The sequence below is a fragment of the Centruroides sculpturatus genome, unplaced genomic scaffold (genome assembly GCF_000671375.1).
Source record: "Centruroides sculpturatus isolate CEXI.00-Female unplaced genomic scaffold, Cexi_2.0 scaffold652, whole genome shotgun sequence".
NCBI lineage: Eukaryota > Metazoa > Arthropoda > Arachnida > Scorpiones > Buthidae > Centruroides > Centruroides sculpturatus.
This window is the reverse complement of record NW_019384803.1, coordinates 253,505-272,649: the sequence shown is the minus strand read 5'-3', so window position 1 is coordinate 272,649 and position 19,145 is coordinate 253,505. Positions and strand designations below refer to the sequence as shown.

The 19,145-nt window shown below is 28.8% G+C and overlaps 1 protein-coding gene across 1 annotated transcript in view; it reads right to left on the bottom strand.

Moving 5' to 3' along the window:
• Nucleotides 1–324: 324 nt before the first annotated feature.
• The window catches only part of LOC111629602 (protein ecdysoneless homolog), a 48,422-nt gene continuing 29,601 nt past the window's right edge, over nucleotides 325–19,145 (bottom strand). Inside the window, exons 6-12 of the mRNA XM_023373501.1 lie at nucleotides 15,108–15,158; nucleotides 14,425–14,553; nucleotides 9,147–9,287; nucleotides 8,733–8,925; nucleotides 4,859–4,952; nucleotides 2,244–2,401; nucleotides 325–996 (exon numbers count right to left, since the gene is read on the bottom strand). Coding sequence (XP_023229269.1) covers nucleotides 884–996; nucleotides 2,244–2,401; nucleotides 4,859–4,952; nucleotides 8,733–8,925; nucleotides 9,147–9,287; nucleotides 14,425–14,553; nucleotides 15,108–15,158 — 879 coding nt within the window. The 3' untranslated portion in view covers nucleotides 325–883. The remainder of the gene's footprint in view (nucleotides 997–2,243; nucleotides 2,402–4,858; nucleotides 4,953–8,732; nucleotides 8,926–9,146; nucleotides 9,288–14,424; nucleotides 14,554–15,107; nucleotides 15,159–19,145) is intronic.

Here is a 19,145-nt window from a genome sequence, read left to right as displayed (position 1 = left end):
ATCACTAAGAGTGCATATACTTTTTGTTACAAATGGATCGATCTGTAAGATTGGATCAGTCTTTTCACTTAATACAGATTGCTTCAGTCATGTATTTTAGTTGGCAGAAAGTATATAAGTAGGATCGAATCATATTTACCTGAACAAATTTGTTAACAAAACGGCAAAATGGGAGCATGCATGTCATGCACTCTTGCCATACAATCTTGCAAAATTGTCTCTAAATACTTATTTTTTCATCTCAGTTTATCAGATATTTTAACAATGATGTTTTTACTTACCATTTATAAGTTTCAAGTACAATGCTTTTCATTGTTGATAGTAAACCATATTCCTTTGCAGTCAACTATAAGCTTGACTTTAACCATGGTTGTCGCCATCTTTAATCACTTTTATCCAATCCAAACAATCCTACCCTCCATTCAGATTAGTTTGATTGCAATTCAGTTGATCATTGATGGCATTTGTATACATTTGATCAGATTGCTATAGTTCATTTGTATACAGGATTTCAATGATTAGAGTAATTTTGGATCAGATTCAAAAAGTATATGCACTCTAGGTGTATGGTGCATAGGACTCCCATTGTACGGAAGCTCGACATTTTTCTGTTTTTCCTGAAGTGTGATTTGTGATTCAATTTCACGCTGAATGTCGAGACAAGCAGACAGGTTTTTATTGCCATTTGTAATTGCCAATATTATAATTTTTTGTTAATATATTTATAATTTGTAGTTTGCCACTTTAATAAAAATATTACCAAGTGGTGATTTTGACACTATTCACCACAACCTGAGCCTAATATGCATAAATTATATCATATTTTCACTTCTAAATTAACTGTAATCATCATTAAGTACTTTTGATTTTTTTGAATACATTCTCATGTGATTAAAATATTCATACTTTCATCAGAAAAATCCATTCCATCATCTTCATCACTATATCCACTCATTTCTGAACTAGAACTATGATCAGAGTCAGGAACATGAAAGTCTGAAAGCATAAAAATAAAAAATTAACAACAAAATTTTTAAGTATGAAATCAATATTTCATTTTATATTATTGTTATTTCTTATTATATTTGAATTATAATTAAATCATCATTACAAAAAATTAATACGTAATTATAGCAATAAAAAAATGTTAGGATGGTCTGATGGCCAAGGTGACTAAGTAAACTGATTATATTTTTTTCTTCATGCCAAAATGGGATAGAAACTGCAGGCTGTCTCATATTAAAATTCCATCATGAAATGCAAATGAGTATTGTTAACAATTTGTTAGTATACTATTTATGATATTGTTATTTTTATATTTATTTTAAAAAAATGTTATTTTTATTAAAATATGATATATTTAATAGTAAGTTGATGCAGAAGATTTTCCAGTGTTAATTAAACCAAGAATATTTTCCAGATGAACTCATTGTGTTTAATAAATTCTGACCACTTGCAATTTTACTTTTCTTTTGATCAGAGGACATTGATAAGTGAAAATATTCTTTCTACAGAAGCTGTAGTTCTTGGAAAATAATGGCCTAACTATTGAATAATTAACATCTTGGAATTCAAGATCTTTTTCATGCATTTCATTAAATATTTTGATCCATTTGTCAGCTTTTTATTTCATTTACCCAAGTTTTTGATTATTATTGCCCATTGATTGAATAATCAAATTTCATCTGCTTGTGTTTATGTAATATGTTCATAAAGTTGAATTCAATTTCATGAACATATCAACCTTCAAACTATTCTGTATTTCTTGCCATCCAAGGCATCTTCCACAGCAGTATCCATTCAAATTTTTTTTTACCCTTATCAATGTATAATAAGAATTTTCTAAATCATAATACATTATATAATGTGTTTAATGTACAAACTAAAGAACTAACTTTAAATTGATAAACACTAAACTATTTAATTTTTAACATAATACAAACATCAAAAATGTTTGTACATTTAAAAAGCACTAACAACTTTTGTAAATGTAAAATTTTTGTAAAATTTAACCAATTACAGCTCTGGAAATATGAAATCAAATTCAAGTGAACAACCCCAGGAATTTTTTCATGATCTGTCACATCATGCCAAAATCCAGTCCTCACCACCTGACTGATTATTGTGGACCTGGCTGAACCCATAATGGGTAAGACTAAAAGACCATCTTAATGCCCACAAGGCAAAAGGTAGCAAAAATTAAAACAAAAAGTTAAAGAAAAAATTGAATTAGAAAAATTTACCCAAAATAGAATTCATTGGATCTGTAAAATGCTCAGGATCAAAACTCTCTTTCTTTTGACTTCTAGATTTTGGAATTTCTGCACCTTCAAAATCAGACTTGTGATAAATAAACGATTTTAAACTTTCAGTTATGGTTTCGGTCAATTGCTTTTCATTTCTGGAAAATAAATGAATTAGATTTAACATTTCATTGTATAAAATTATTAAATTTCTAATAAATATGAACAAAAAAATTGATATTCTGTAAATTTTGATATAATGAAGAATATGTTAAACAGGATGTAGCCACACAGGGCAGCATTTCTCACACTAATGCTCTTTGACCCTCATTGTCTGTTAGCTTCTAACATTACCCCACATGAGTTTGAAAGTAATCACAGTATTAAAAAAAAATATCACAAGCATTTGGCAATAGGATGGAATAGAAAACAGGCACATCAGACTAAACTATTAGGCATCATGAACAAGCATAAGGTTAAGAAGAATAAAATTTAATACTTGTTCTTGTTCAGGCTTTTATTTTTTATTGACATTGTATCAATGTTTTGCATATGACTGCATGGCATATCAGTATATTAGCTCCTTGCACAATAATGTGTTGCTAGTGGTTGCGGACTATTGTATTTTTATGATAGCCTATCTACCTATATTAAATCTATGCAAGTCATCAGCCATGTGAATAATCTATATCTAGAAATATCTGGCTATATCCCTAATATCACTGAACTGTTAAAGTCGTTTGTACCACTACTAAGAAACTGACTGTTACACAAGATGGCACTCCAGTTCAGGTTGCCAGCAATAGGAACAGCTCAATAGACATAGTGTAGAAGACTACTTCAGACTAACATTGTAGATGTCCATTTCCAAACAGAACTAAGAATTGTCACTAAAAACAATACATTGTCAATATATCATGTATCAAAGTAAATCTTTATTAACTGGCATTGCAATGCATAACCAGAAAGAACACAAAATTAGAAAATAAATTTAAATACAGAGTGAAAACAGGGTAGAAAAAAAATAGGCAAAAGTATAGCAAGTTAGGGAAACATAAGTCAAAAATAAAAATACACAATATTGCTGTAAACTTGACAAAACAAACAACTATGAGGACAAAGTTGCAAAGACTATTGAAAATTGTTCATATTCCTGAGTTGCTTTCTTCTGATGTGTTTATAAGTTCTTCAAATGACTAATACACTTCACTGTTAGAAGCTGATAAAGTTTATAAGCCCAACTAATGTTTTAGGAGAGAGTGATTATAGGATTTAGCTTAACATTATTGAGCAAAGGCAAATGCTCAATGACATTAATAATGTAGATAATGCTGCAATTGTTAAATAAATTATAATTATTAAATCTATCAAGAGATGGTACATCTAGTCCAAATTTTTTAGCATTTAATTATTAATAATAGCATTAATATAGCCCAACGTATAGCTGGCAATCATTTGGTGTTAACCAAAAAAGTAAAATTTGATGATTGTACAAATCACCTTTTTTCCACATTTATGAAAATCATACAGAGTGTCTTTTTTAGAGGACTATCAAACACAAATTACACAACATATCAAACAGAACTTCAAATTTGCTTGTTTGAACAATGGAAGAAAACAGAAGGAAAAAAAATTCTGCAACTACAGCTGCCACCTATGTCTTAAATATAAAACAGTCCATGAACTAGCAATTCTATGTGGACAAAATGTTAACTAACATCCATGTCTCATGTCCCTTGTTGCATTAGTGTACATTTGAGTGTAAAAGGTTGTTCTGTACTTTTTAGAAAATTATCCGTAAGTTTGTAATTTATACATGGCTTCTGTATAAACTGTAATTTGTAGTAGTTGGTAACTTTTGTGAATATAAATAAATTGAAACTTAATTTTGTTGAACAAAATTAGTTTTGTTAAACAAAAAAGAGGTTAATTTTATTGAATTATAAATTTCTATATTTAAGTTTAAAAAACACCAAGACATATTAGAACAAAATTTAAATTATCTATGGTTCCATCTTTCAAGAGATTTTATTAAATAATATATTTTATATTATTATTTATTGTAAGATGACAAAAAAGCTTAATTTTGAGAGTAAAGATGAGTTTTTAAAAAAATTCTAAATGCCCATAAGTAAAATTTTTGTTAAATCTGATCCTATTTCACATAAAACATATGATCACCCTATCCTTTCTCTCTCCACCCCTTGATCTTTAACCATCAAAATTTAATAATATCAATGCCCCACATATATAGAAATAATCCTACCAAATTTCCAAATTTTTGGTTCATCCAGTCCTGAGAGATAAAGCAAAATAAACACCAACTCATAGCCACACAATTTTGTAAAAGTTTTTTTTTTTACATTTTTTGGGCACCTTCAGTGTCGAAACATTGAAAAAAAACAAAAAACCAGAAGGGATCAAAATTTGTTGACTACCATACTTTCATGGTGTTATAATTTATTACAGTCAGGAAGTAAAATGTGATAACAAATTTTATAGTTCAACAGAGTTTGCATAATTTTAAGTAAAAATAATTATTTTTTTTCATTTCTCATTCCCTTAATTTTGACATATTACAGCTATTTATAATGAAATTTTAAAATGCTACTTACCCAGATAAAGAATTTCTTTTACATTCACTTCTCTTTGAATATTCAGAAAGTAATTTATCAAGTTCTTCAGGTTTGATTTCCAACCAGCTATCATCTATCATTATATAAAGAAAAAATTTATATATTTTTTTAAATTTCATTTCTTCTATTAAACTATTTATATTTACTAAAATTATTTATCATTTTTTCTTTAAAAATTTAATTTTCAGAGATCTTAAAAAATACATTTCAAAAATAAAGAACATTTGAAAATAAGTTCAATAGAATCAAAGTCGGAAGAAAGTTTAAATCATGTAAAACATCGACTCCTTTGATAGACCTCCTTAAAAGGGATTTGCATAAACCAAAAGACTATGGAACCTTATTTGCTGCCTGGAGATCATTTTATGATATCCTGAATAAGAACTCTACTTGGGGCTCACAAGATATAATTTTATAAACCACAACATAAATCATTACTTAGTATGGAACTTAGAAAATACAGTCACATGGCAATTACATTGTTTTCAATATCTAAATAAAGTTTTTTAAATCAAAGATATGTCATTACCTGAGTAGATATTCCAATTTAGAACATTGAAATCTTAAACAACCCTGAGACAGGTTTATCAAAGAAACCAAAAGCATTTGTCAGAAAGAAAAATGAGGCCAGAATTGTGCTTAAAGGTTTGTTTTTTACATGATTTATTTGAAAATAAAAATTACTTAAAAAATAACTAAATTTTTAAAAGAATTGAGTAATACTGTTAAAATGGAAACAGATATAATGCTATATAATGAATTCTTATGTATAATGCCAGGACTAGTCTCTTTCCTATTATGTGTATTCAACAAAGACCAAAACCTCCAATCAACTCTTTTATTATCTTTACTGGGCTGCAATTTGAAAAAAGTGTAGACCTATAAATTCCCACTATCGCCTGTCCAAAGTTAGACAGATGAAATCAGAGACCAGATGTAGAAACCTTAGGGGCAGGAGGCCCCGATTAACTATATATGAACTTTCAATGCAAACTGGAAGTCATGTTATTTCAATTCAAAATCTTTCCCCAGAAAGCAGTTAATAGATAACAGGCATGACTATTGTTAAAGGAAAAATATGATGTATAGAGACAAGACACTATTGATTTGAGATGGACAGAATATATTTTAAATTAAATAAATTAAAAATATGATTAAAAATTGCCGTCGAGCATTGTGGCAATGTCAATAAATAATTGCTCATTTAGCAATGCATTTCAAACTGAAAACAAAAAAATTAACTTTACAAATATCTTTGGAATGCCACATCCAAGCAAAAAATGGAAAATGCTTTTTCAGATTGGTTTTCAACAAGGGATGACATAATTGTTGTGTGATCAATTCTGATCACCCTGTATTATAGTAAGAAAAGTGAAGATTAAACATCTATTTGCATTTGTTTCATAACTCTGACCTTACTTTATAAAGAATTTTCGAGTTTTTATTCTGATTAAATTATTATATTTAATCATTAATTGAAAGTAAATAGCAGAAAAATGTTATAACTATTTATTTGTACTGTCATTTTGAAACTTGAATTTATAATAATTTTTCATTTAAATTCTTCCATTTATCTGTTTTATAATTTTCTTTCACACAAATGTGAAGATGTAAGTTTAAATACCATTTGGCATAAATTAGACAATACAGTGGGTGATCAGTTAACGAACATAATCCGTTCCAAGACTTTCTTCGTTATCTGAATTGTTCGTTGACTGATTATCGATTTACCATAGTTTTTATGGGAATTTGATTAATTCGTTCCGGAGACTCCAAAAAATAAAAAAATAAAAACTTTTTTATTAAGTTTATTTATATGTAATAGTAAAAATACATATATGCAGTCTTGCATTTTCATTAGTCATGCTTTTCCGTTTGTGGAGGTTAAAGAATCTGTCCAATATTGATTGCTTTTCTCTCTTCTTCAAGATTTTTCAAAATTAATAGCATTGTAATTGTAAATATCCCTAAGCCTATTAACCTCAACCTGGTTTGGATGCCATTCTAAGACATCATCCCGCTTCAAAAATATGCTTAATTAATATCAGATATCGACATTAATTCTCTTTTTCAGAAGATAACATATCTCACCGAGATTCTTGGTGTTCTTCTGGCGTCAGATCAGTTTCAGGTTCCATTAAAAGCTCTTCAATGTTCTTTATTTCTCAGATGTGATTTTTGTAACTCTTTTAGCTGCTTGAGTCTTCTCGATTACACTATCTTTTTTAGATAAGATTGAACTGCAATGTACTCTAGATCTATTCAATCCATACTGCCCAGCAACACCAGCCATCATCTGCTCACTCTCTACCTTTGCTATTATACTCTCACCTTTCAAAAATAAAAACAGACGCAAAACTTAACGAGTGCCCGCCCAACAGTCTCACGAATACTATAAAAGAATTGTTTCTGTCAGAAAAATAAAAGGCTGGAATTACAAGGGAGAGTTTCAAAGTTTGGAGGAATACTATCCAATCAGTATCTTCCAAGTTGAGTGTCGATGTTGACATCTCCAGGGCTCCAAAAAGTTTCGAATTATTGCCTGAAGACAAGGGAAGATCAATCAGTATTTGCTATTTTTGTCACTTCTTTTTATGTTTGTTCAGTGAAGTGTTTGTTGTCCAATCATAAAAATCTTTCGCTAAAGTGTTCGTTATTTGCACCCACTGTATACTGAAAGAGAGAATTATGAAAAAATTTTCTGAAACTAAAATATGATTAATTACAAGTTCCAGTATTCAAATAGTGTAAATTTGGTTTTTATAATAATAATTTTCAAGTGTAAATTAAAGTTTAGATTAGTCTATTTAAAATAATATCATTTGATTCTAAGATGCACTATGAGTTTGAAATGAAATTTTATGGTGGTTTTTATGGAGCTGAAAGATTTGAAAATAATCAATTTTATCAAATTTTGTTAAGTAGTAACAAGTTAGAAAAATAATATAAACACAATGAAATAGGTAATGTTCAGTAACTCTATTTCCATGCTCTTCTTCATGTGCAATAGCTTTTTATTTAAAGCTGCATTATAATGTTATCTTAAAGACATTTTAAATGTTAAAAAACAGTTTAAATTAAATGGTGATTATCGGCAGAATCCATTTGAATTGATGTGACCATTGGTAATGCACAGAAGACCCAAAAGCATAAATTAATGGTGCATAATACACCATGTAATCTAGTATAATCAACACTGATTACTCTTTTAGATTACAAATGTAAAATTTATGAGGTTAGATTACAAAATGTATGAGATTACAATTGTAAGAATCATCTCTATTATGAATAAGTAAATGAGTATTACATCTTAGAATCCAGGAAATATATTAACTACTGTATGCATTGTAATAAACCCACGATGAGATTATTTTTTAAAATTTGATTGGGGTGTGGATTTACTCAAACCTGTGGGGCTATTCGAATCTGCAAATTTATTTTTTCAAAATTAATTTTTGTATATATTAGTGTGAGTGGCTGCAGGAATCATTAAATGAAAACCAAAAAATAATTCTAAATAAGTAATACAGATGACAAGAAAATGTGAACAAAAATGTATATAATTAAAATTTTGAATAAGTTGTTAACAGTAATCCTTAGCTTAGAAAATGTGATTTAGAAAGTATGATTTGAATAAACCCATATGTGGGTTTCTTTTTTTAAATATAAGTTTACATGAATTATCAGAATAATTTAAATGTGTGTGTTTAATCACATGCTTAGAGTATTTTCTTTTACTAAAACAAAAATTAATATCATATTCAATGCTTATTTTATATAAAAAATTCAAAAATATATAAGATTTTAGTTTTAAAATTAATATCAGATACTATTAGAAAATAATGTTAATTACCATCTGGAGGTTTTAGCATTTTTTCTTCTTCTTTCAACTCTTCATAATTAATAGACAATGTTTCCAACAAATGTAAAATTTTGGCTCCTGGAGTCAGAAAATCATTTTTACTTGTTTTTACAAAATTCTCACAATAAAAATATTTAGCTTCTTTCAGCAATTTCTGATAAAGAAGAGAACCTTCTAATTCTCCCTGCAAGAAAAAATTAATTATATTTTTATAATATAATTAATTTTTTAATATATAATATATATATAATAATATAATTAATTTTTAGTAATAATGAACTAATATAATTTTTAAACAAACAGCATTAATGGTTAAAAAATACTGTTTTTGAAAAGCCAATTTAAATAATTAATTTCATTAATAAATTTAATTTTTATATTTTAACTGAAACCAAAATTACTTACTCTAAAATAACCTTTATCCGTAAGTGTCTGTAAATATCTCATCCATCGATTATCACCTGAAAAGTCAACATCTTCAGGCAAGGTTAAGTTGATTTTAGATGATTGTTCTGTATTTGCTACCAATATTTCAAATCCACAAGCCTTTGAGAATAAAAATAAGATTTTTGATATACAGAGTTTTACACAGAAATATTAATCAAAATACAATATTTTAAGATTTAAAAAAATTTAATTTTCAAATATTTTTCTCAGATATAAAATAAAACTGTAAACTAGTTGTAAGTCCAAAATTTATTGGATAGATGTTTTTTATTCTACATATCCTAGCATTTCATCATTCAGTTAGATTTGAGAAAAATTCTCTCCAGAGTGGCCAAACTGCATCTTGTAACCTGCAGTAAGTTCTAGAAGAACTTACTGCAGCTCCTATATGGTTATAACATACTGTATAGTAATACTGTAATATTATACAATATTACTTACAGGATGTGCTAGTAGCATGTCTCAAGTTTATAAAACAAAATTGTATGCTCTTCTAGATCATTATTTCAGCATATGAATGCTGAAATAAGGGTCTAGAAGAGCTCGCAAGCCATAGTTTGGCCACTATAAAACTCTTGTTTTATTCGTAGAACATTAGAAATTTTCTATTTTAAAACTTTGATGAAATTTTTTAACATACTAGACTTAGTTCTGAAGGACAATTATATATAAAGTCATCCATAAAAGAACTTATGAATCATCAACTTTTATTTATTTATCTGGTAACTGATAGTCTTTTGTCTGATAAATTTTAGATTTAATATACTATCATTTTTATTTTATGTGCATATTGATAAGAAGCTATGCTGATTTATTGTATTTTTCTGAGATATTTAGGTAATCAGTAATTTTAATTTTCTTCAAGTTTGAGCAAATATAAAAGCAATATGCTGACCGATTAAATAATTTTAGAATAGTCTGGAAATAAAGAATCAACCCTGAGTGGGATTTAAACCCAAAACTCCTGCTTACCATGTGGTCATACTGCCACTTATACCACCCAGACCTCTAAGCAATTCTTCACTTCCAGACATATTTAATTCTTAATATCATCATCCACAGTTACTCATTACACCAAATTCTACAGCCACGACCTTTATAATCATCCACTATGGCACTCAGCCAGCTATCATTTTACCCCAAAATGATATATATATATAAATATATAAACAAAATCCAATGTATTAATAATAAACCAAACAATCACCATAATTAATCAGGCTATTTTTTGCTACTTTTATCTAATTATTAATAGTGACAAAAAATAGCCTGATTAATTACAGTAATCATTTGATTTATTATTAATATATCAGGCTTAGTGATGTTTATATATAAAAATATATAATTAAAATACTTGTCATAGTATGTGATAAGTTTGTTAATACTGATCCTACAAAAATTTTTCTGCTTTCACAATCAGTCTTGCCATGCAATAGCCATACAGTTAAAGATGACAGCTACTGTGCTAGCCTAAAGAAATCACAAGAAACCATGAAGTTGGAAATGATAATCTTTTGAGTGAGGGAATGATTCCCCTCAATGAGAATGGTTGGCTACATATACTGGCATTTCAGAAATAAAAAACTGAAAGTTCAACATACCCAACAACAGCCAGGACATGTGTTAGTTGCATACAGCATGCAACTGGATAGAACATACAAAATAATAAGTAAAATAAAACAGGATGCATACAATTTATCTATAAGCATAACTCTAATGTATACCACTTGTGTGTGCTAGAGCCAACAGACTTAAACATCAGAGATTTATGAAATGCCAATCACAATAGGTAATGAGAATTGTATCAGCTGATACATAGGGTATATAGCATGCAACCTCTCCATTAGAATTAAACAGAATGAGTATGATATTAGGAAAGCAAAATGCACTATTGCATTAGTCGTACTATCCATAGTTCCAGAGACTATTTCACATTTTAGGATCATAAAACTCCTTCAAACATCCAGAAACCCAAAGGAAAACAGGAATGTAGAAACAGTCAGCATTTACAAACATGCCAAAAACTTCCAATGTATTAATTATAAGGACACAAACTACCTTTCGGCAGCATGGAAATATTTAGCATTATACATATCTAATGCCTGATAGTGACAGTATTAGTAGGAGTTCCTGCATGTGATTAATTTTGCATGTACAGTATATATATACATTCAATAATTATTATTTTGATGGTTTGGATCAATTTATTGATATATTCTATACTTACATTTATTTTTAACATTATACATTATACAATGTTAACATAACATAAAATAACATTTAACATTATACAATGTTAAAAATAACTGTAATATTTAGTAATATTCAAAAATCAACACAATTTTACAATGTTCCAATTTTGAAATTCAAATTTGGTAATTCAGATAATAAGTAATTTTTACTGATGTAACGAATATTCGGTTATTATTTGGTATTTGGCCTATTTTTCGCTATTCGGCCGAATATCGAATATTTAATCACTATTCAGCCAAATACAGAATACCTAAAAACAGGAGTAAGACATAACAAAAACAGTAAATTAATCATTTTAGTATTTATATTTAATGTTATCGGGTTAGTGTTGTTTGTTTATATTTATTTATAACTTATAACATGCACAATAAAAAAGAAAATAACATTAGTCACATGTATTCACAATTTATAATTACAAAGATCAGCACACGTACACACCTATTTGTTCGAGAATCATTGCACATCTAAAGGTCTGATCCTGCCTATCCTTCTTTTTAAGTGCTCGTCTTTGCTCTTCCCTTTCTCTTTTCTCTATTGTTCTAGTCCACATATGCCCATGCATACATCATAATATGTGCTTACAATACTTTTGATTAGTCACTTTTCCATCGTAGATTTCCCATTTTACAATTACATGACTCATATCTTGGTGATAATGGAGAAAAGAGACAGATAGGATGTCGGTATAAGTCACAGTTATGATTTCACAGATTCGAGACAGCTTGGTAGCCCAAATGGCCCTAGGCTTTCACACATGCACGCTAAGTGACTTTCATTACAAGCATTTAGATTTCCGAAGTCTATGACAACAATTGTTTGGCATTGACGGCCACGAATTTCACACCAATAAGCTGCCTCAACTTGTTTGATTATGTTATCAACTCAATTTCATATTTATTTTCACATTTTCACTTCGCGGTCCTTCTCTGTTCTTTTTCCGTTATTTACACGTGTAGGTCATTTTATTGTTATTCACATTTGATATCACCATTTATCACATACTGCCATGACACTTGTCTGTCCACTACAACTGTCAAGAATTACGCGATTGGCAAAGCACAGTGACAGCGGGCCAATAGAGAGCAGGGTCCTTGCCATAATGCGGTTTGCACGCCAATTTTTGTACGTGCATTAATCAAGCCGAATATTCAGTATTAGGCCTGAGGCCGAATATACTATTTGTTGCAACACTAGTAATTTTTTATTACTCCAATTTTCAATATCCTAAAAGTGGCTTCAAAGATGGTCAAAAAATGTTAATTAAATAAATAGTTTGCTGGTTAAGATTAACCTGTTTTTGTCTTGTAATCAAATTAAAGCACTAGTTTATGAAATATACAACAGTAATGATAAAAATAATACTTTCGAACAAGACACGTTCAGATTACTTCAAATTGATCTTATTAATGACCAGTTCTGTCAAAATTCTAACCAAAATATAATTCATCAATCAGTTTTATTTATTTGTTTTAAATGTCTTTCAAAGAATATGCTAAAATAACTTAATAATTTATTTTAGACTAATCATATATTTGTTAATTTTATAATTTTGATTGAAAATCTTTATGTATATGATTAAATATTATGGTAAAACATGAAATATCAGTATAAGCTAATATGTAGCATCTAAAAATGGTCTTTTAATTTGAACTGTTTAGGCCATTCCTCAGTTTGAATTAACAAGTCTATTCTATTGAACAGACTTGTTAATTCAAACTGAGAAATGGAGTAAACAGTTCAAATTAAAAGATCATTTTCTGCCCCTGGGCCGAATTGGAAAGAAAACTTTAGGCCATTCCTCAGTTTGAATTAACAAGTCTATTCTATTGAACAGACTTGTTAATTCAAACTGAGAAATGGAGTAAACAGTTCAAATTAAAAGATCATTTTTAGATGCTACAGAACAGGAAAAATAATGATTTTAACATATGGCAAGCAGAATAATGTTTAATCAATAAGAAATACAAAAGAAAGATACATTAGTGCATTAATGGAATAAAGTAAATAAATAAATATTTTAATGTAAATAAATAGATAAATAAAGAAATCATGAGAAGCCATTATAATCAAGCACCACAGGGTGATGGTAAGCTATCCTAATCATGCACCAACTGATTTGAAATGTTTTTAAATTTTAATTTATTTTAAAATTTGATTTTTTAATTAATTTATTAACTTTAAATTCAATCCTTAAATTTCAAAAATGGAAAGATGTTAATCTACTAACACATGTTCTTGATTCAAATAAACAGGAGGCAGCACAATTGGTTTCTAATTATCAAGAGAATTTTATATTGATTTAAATAGGAATCAGATGGAGACTAGTACCCACTTAGAATTAAGAGGAAATTCAATTATGAGTTCAAATTAATGAGAGTCTAGTGCAGGGGTGGCCAATAGTTTCTGCCCCTGGGCCGAATTGGAAAGAAAACTTTTTTCATGGGCCAAACCAGAGGCTACCCTAGGAAGATTTTCAGGTGGTGCGAGATCTCATTGTGGTGTCACTCCGTAGAGACTAAATTGTACATAAAGATTATAGATACGTTTTCCACATTATCATGCATTATCAACATTCTATGCTGTGCTGAAGACATTTCTAATGGAGCATTAACTCTAATCGCACAGTTGACCTTTTTTATTTTTAGCTGTCAGAATTTTTCGTCGAGATATTCGGACTTAAGTAGCTAATATTGAAAGATTAATCGCGGGCCACATAAATTCATTAGACGGGCTGGATCCAGCCCATGGGCTGTATGTTGGCCATGCCTGGTCTAGTGTATTAAAAAAAAGCCTAATTAATACTCAATTAATTCACTAATAAAAAAAAATCATTTTAATTTTTTTCTCTAACACATTTATTCTTTTCTTTATTAAGAGTATTCTCAATGAAAAGTTAGTAGTTCTTATTAAAAAAATAATAATTTATAAACTAGAAAATAATCTAAAATTCTAATTTTCCTAATATAAAAATGCATTAACTCACAAGTTTCATTCCTAAATCATGTGATTTAAAATCCGGACTTGTAGGTGATGGCATATTCCAACCAACTCTTCTATCAGGTGAGTACTGTTGCTGAATTAATTGTGCATATAAGCATCTTGTGAATGTCACCTATTCAAACAATTAACATTAAATTTAATAACTAAATATCAAACTCGTTTTTAAAACACTTAATGAAACAATAAACACCTTCTATCGCTGAGAAATGTTTGTTTAATAAAAATGGTCTATTCCATGAGGCTGAAAACACTAATGTTTTCAGCCTCATGGAATAGACCATCCTCAGGTGTAAATGAGTTCGAACGTATTTTAAAACTGTAACAATGGAACATTCGAACAACACATTCAAATTTAAAACAAAAATAAGCGCTAGAAAGTGTTTAACGTTTCATTAAGTGTATTAAATTTAATATTCATTATTTTAATTGATTCATTGTTTTAACTGTGTTAAGAAAATATAAATATTAATATAAAACATATCTTTTAAAAATTGAATTAACATCCTTAAGCTGTTCAAGTACAACTGAACTTAAAAAGAATTTTAAAATCTGTATCTAGTTGATGAATTAAGATGAAATGAGAAAGATTTATATGTAAATCAATTCCTACAAAATAATATAATTTTTTTGCATTTAAGTTTTATTTTAAAATAGAATTTAACTTACTTGTGCCATTACTCTAGTTTCAGGAGGAAAATATTTCATAACTCTGCATGCCTGAAAATATAAAATAAATTCAAAAAAATATAATAATTTATAAATATTTATTATTATAAATAAATAAATAAATATTTTTGAAAGTTTGTCTCTGTTTTTTCTTCTATACAAATTAAGGGGGAACTATCTAAAACAGCCTCACAGGTAATTTTTACCTCTGAGTAGCCTCAAGAGCTCTGAGTTACCTCAAGGTAAGTAATAGTATGGTTTTNCTATAAATAGTGGATATCATCAGGATAATTTTGTCGGTTTGTCCACTATTTAGAAGTAAATATAATAGATGTCCTATTTGAAAGGTCTGGGGATTGTAAAAATGTCCATTAAGCAGAGATGTCCACTATTCGGGAGTGGAAGTTTTACTGTATACAGAAATAACAATTTACAAATTGATTTGTGCATTTCTTTCAGATCTGGGCCCTAGGCAATTTTAATTGTCTAGTTTGCCTAGGCCTGACTCGAGAATTGTTAAGTAAAAATTAAAACAGGCCACAAATAAATTTATAACAGTATAGAAAAGGCACCATATTGAAAAAAAAAAATTCATTGCAAAATTGTCAATTAGCTTGAAATATTGCCAGTCTTGTTATTGTACAAGTGGAGGCCAATAGGTCAAATGCATCTCATCCTAAAAGGTCCATTGTGGACTTGCTGGTCTTTGGCAACATTGCTCATATTATCATCTACCATTAAAAATGCACTTGGCCCACAAATTTTTTTTATAAAGGCAAAATAAGCAAAAGCAGCACCAGCTCGTTCTGTGATTAGTCAAAATCTGTCACAACTATACTTATGAAGTTCAGAAAGACAACATAAACCAGATGGATAATGTAGGCTATGCACTTTGCTCATGTCAAGTATTATACAATCATAGTGGCCATGTAAACTTATTATTTTTATCTAAATAAGTTGTTCAAAGCTCATATAAATATTTTTGTTTATGTATTTATGAAAAGATCACAACACATCATATACTGAAGTATTCAATACCACTGTTAATCATTCCTAATTATAACTCCATGCTTACAACTTTCTGAGAAAAAAATTTGATTATGTATTGTAAAGAAAACAGAACTATTTAGACAATTCTTGTGTCATTGTTAGCCCTTAAAAGTAGACTGTATTAACATTAGTTGATGTTTTTCCAGTTTTAAAGGTACAAATTACTCTCAACTTATATTCAAGTTCATTTAACATTTCCTTCAATTTCAATAACTGCCTTTGGTACATATTATATAGTGTTAAACTGATGCTAAAATTAAGTGCATCAATTATTTATTGATGCTAAATATCAGCCAAGTTGTAAGCTATCATGTTACAGCCCACAAACTTTACATGGAATTTGCTTGACCTGACTGTCAATTGTTCAAAAACAATTGACTAAACTAAAGTAATTGTTTTTATCATATTAAATCACTCAGGTTTGATAACTTACACAGAAATTTTATTTCCATAACTTTTTTAGTTTACTTCTATGAGTCTACTAAATCAATTAATCATCAAAAACTGAAAGAAGTTGCTGAAAATTTACCATGAAATTTATTAAAATGGAAAGATGTTAGTAGATTAACATCTTTCCATTTTTGAAATTCAATCCTTAAATTTCAAAAATGGAAAGATGTTAATCTACTAACACATGCTCTTGATTCAAATAAACAGGAGGCAGCACAATTGAGTTCGAATTAAAAAGAGAATTTTATATTGATTTAAATAGGAATCAGATGGAGACTAGTACCCACTTAGAATTAAGAGGAAATTCAATTATGAGTTCAAATTAATGAGAGTCNGTAGTCATTTCCAAAAAATTCTCGGGTGATCATCAATTTCTTTTAAATGTTCCTTAGTTATCATCCAGCAAAAATTTAAAAGTATACAATTATATTGTTTTAAGAAAAATAAATAAATAAATAAATAAAAATGAAACAAAAAATTTAGGTTTCATTTTCAATACTCATAAAACTGCAAGTACTTTTCAGAATATATGTGAAATATGCAAAGAAGCCTACTTCCCCTGGCATTCATATACTGGGTGGCCTACAACCTGGTGGATAGAGCATTGTCTTGATTTTGCTCTATAACTTTTACTGATATTAATTTCATTTTTACTGATGTTGACAAAAAAAGAAGCAATAAGTTACAATCTGTCAACTATAATACAGATGTCCAATGCATATATTTCTTTCTATAAAACAAACAGTTTGAATACAATTTTCTGATTGACTGTGATATGATTTAAATGAGACTTATAAAAATTAAACATGAGATAATACTGAATTAACTGATATGATCCAATACTGATATGACAACTGATTTGATCAAATCCAACACTAATACTTATTTTTATCCAAGCTTGACAAATGTCAATGATAAATGAAAGTTTGTTGGTCTAGAAAACATTCACTTTGTTTACTAATCATTTAAATTCAAATACAGTATAATCTATAAATAGTGGATATCATCAGGATAATTTTGTCGGTTTGTCCACTATTTAGAAGTAAATATAATAGATGTCCTATTTGAAAGGTCTGGCGATTGTAAAAATGTCCATTAAGCAGAGATGTCCACTATTCGGGAGTGGAAGTTTTACTGTATACAGAAATAACAATTTACAAATTGATTTGTGCATTTCTTTCAGATCTGGGCCCTAGGCAATTTTAATTGTCTAGTTTGCCTAGGCCTGACTCGAGAATTGTTAAGTAAAAATTAAAACAGGCCACAAATAAATTTATAACAGTATAGAAAAGGCACCATATTGAAAAAAAAAAATTCATTGCAAAATTGTCAATTAGCTTGAAATATTGCCAGTCTTGTTATTGTACAAGTGGAGGCCAATAGGTCAAATGCATCTCATCCTAAAAGGTCCATTGTGGACTTGCTGGTCTTTGGCAACATTGCTCATATTATCATCTACCATTAAAAATGCACTTGGCCCACAAATTTTTTTTATAAAGGCAAAATAAGCAAAAGCAGCACCAGCTCGTTCTGTGATTAGTCAAAATCTGTCACAACTATACTTATGAAGTTCAGAAAGACAACAGAAACCAGATGGATAATGTAGGCTATGCACTTTGCTCATGTCAAGTATTATACAATCATAGCACAAGCCAAAGATGCTTTTATTGATCCTGGCTGTATTAAAAAAAATTGCATCTGGTCTCTTGTAAAGCAGCACTCCCTACCAAGTTGATGTTTGGCAAAAACAACAACCACCATACATCATGTAGCCATCAATGGCAAATCACATGCAGAGATGTCCTGTCTACTGTGGGTTAGTTTTTCATCACATTATGTTTATGCCATGTATGTAACATTGATTATTCTCACCTTATTAAAAACCTTACAGATTATAAAACTGCATAATAAAACTACTTTAAATATTATGAAATAATGAAAACTGTACTGAATTATTTTGGAATATAAAAGCTTAACTTTTTAGAAATATTTTTTACAGCTGTATCTTATTTAATTTAATATTTTGAATTTTTTAAATTATTAGAATCCAGTTTAAATTTATCTACACTTCTGATATTATTTGTTTTATACAGTCGACCCCCCTATAACGTACGTTCCTATAAGGACAATTCCTATAACGCAGCGAAAAAATTGTAGCAACTTTCGTATAACGTACCTCCTATAATGTCGTTTCGCGACAAGATTGATAGAGTCTGGACCAATAGTGGATGAGCAGCCGAACTACTTTCCTCCGACCCTGCGCCACGCTACGGAGCGGCTAAATTGAGTTTGCTATCGTCTGTTTAGTATTATATATAAATTATATATAAATTAGGTACTGTACATATAATTATATATTAATTATATATAAATTAGCTACTGTATATATAATTATATATTAACTTAATTTATTGTAACTTTATTATAATTATATATATGCTTTCTGCCGCCTGGCAACACGCTACGGAGATTTTAGGCTAGTAAGTTGAGTTTATTATCGTCTGCACAGTATGTAAATTAGGTACCGTAAGTCTAATA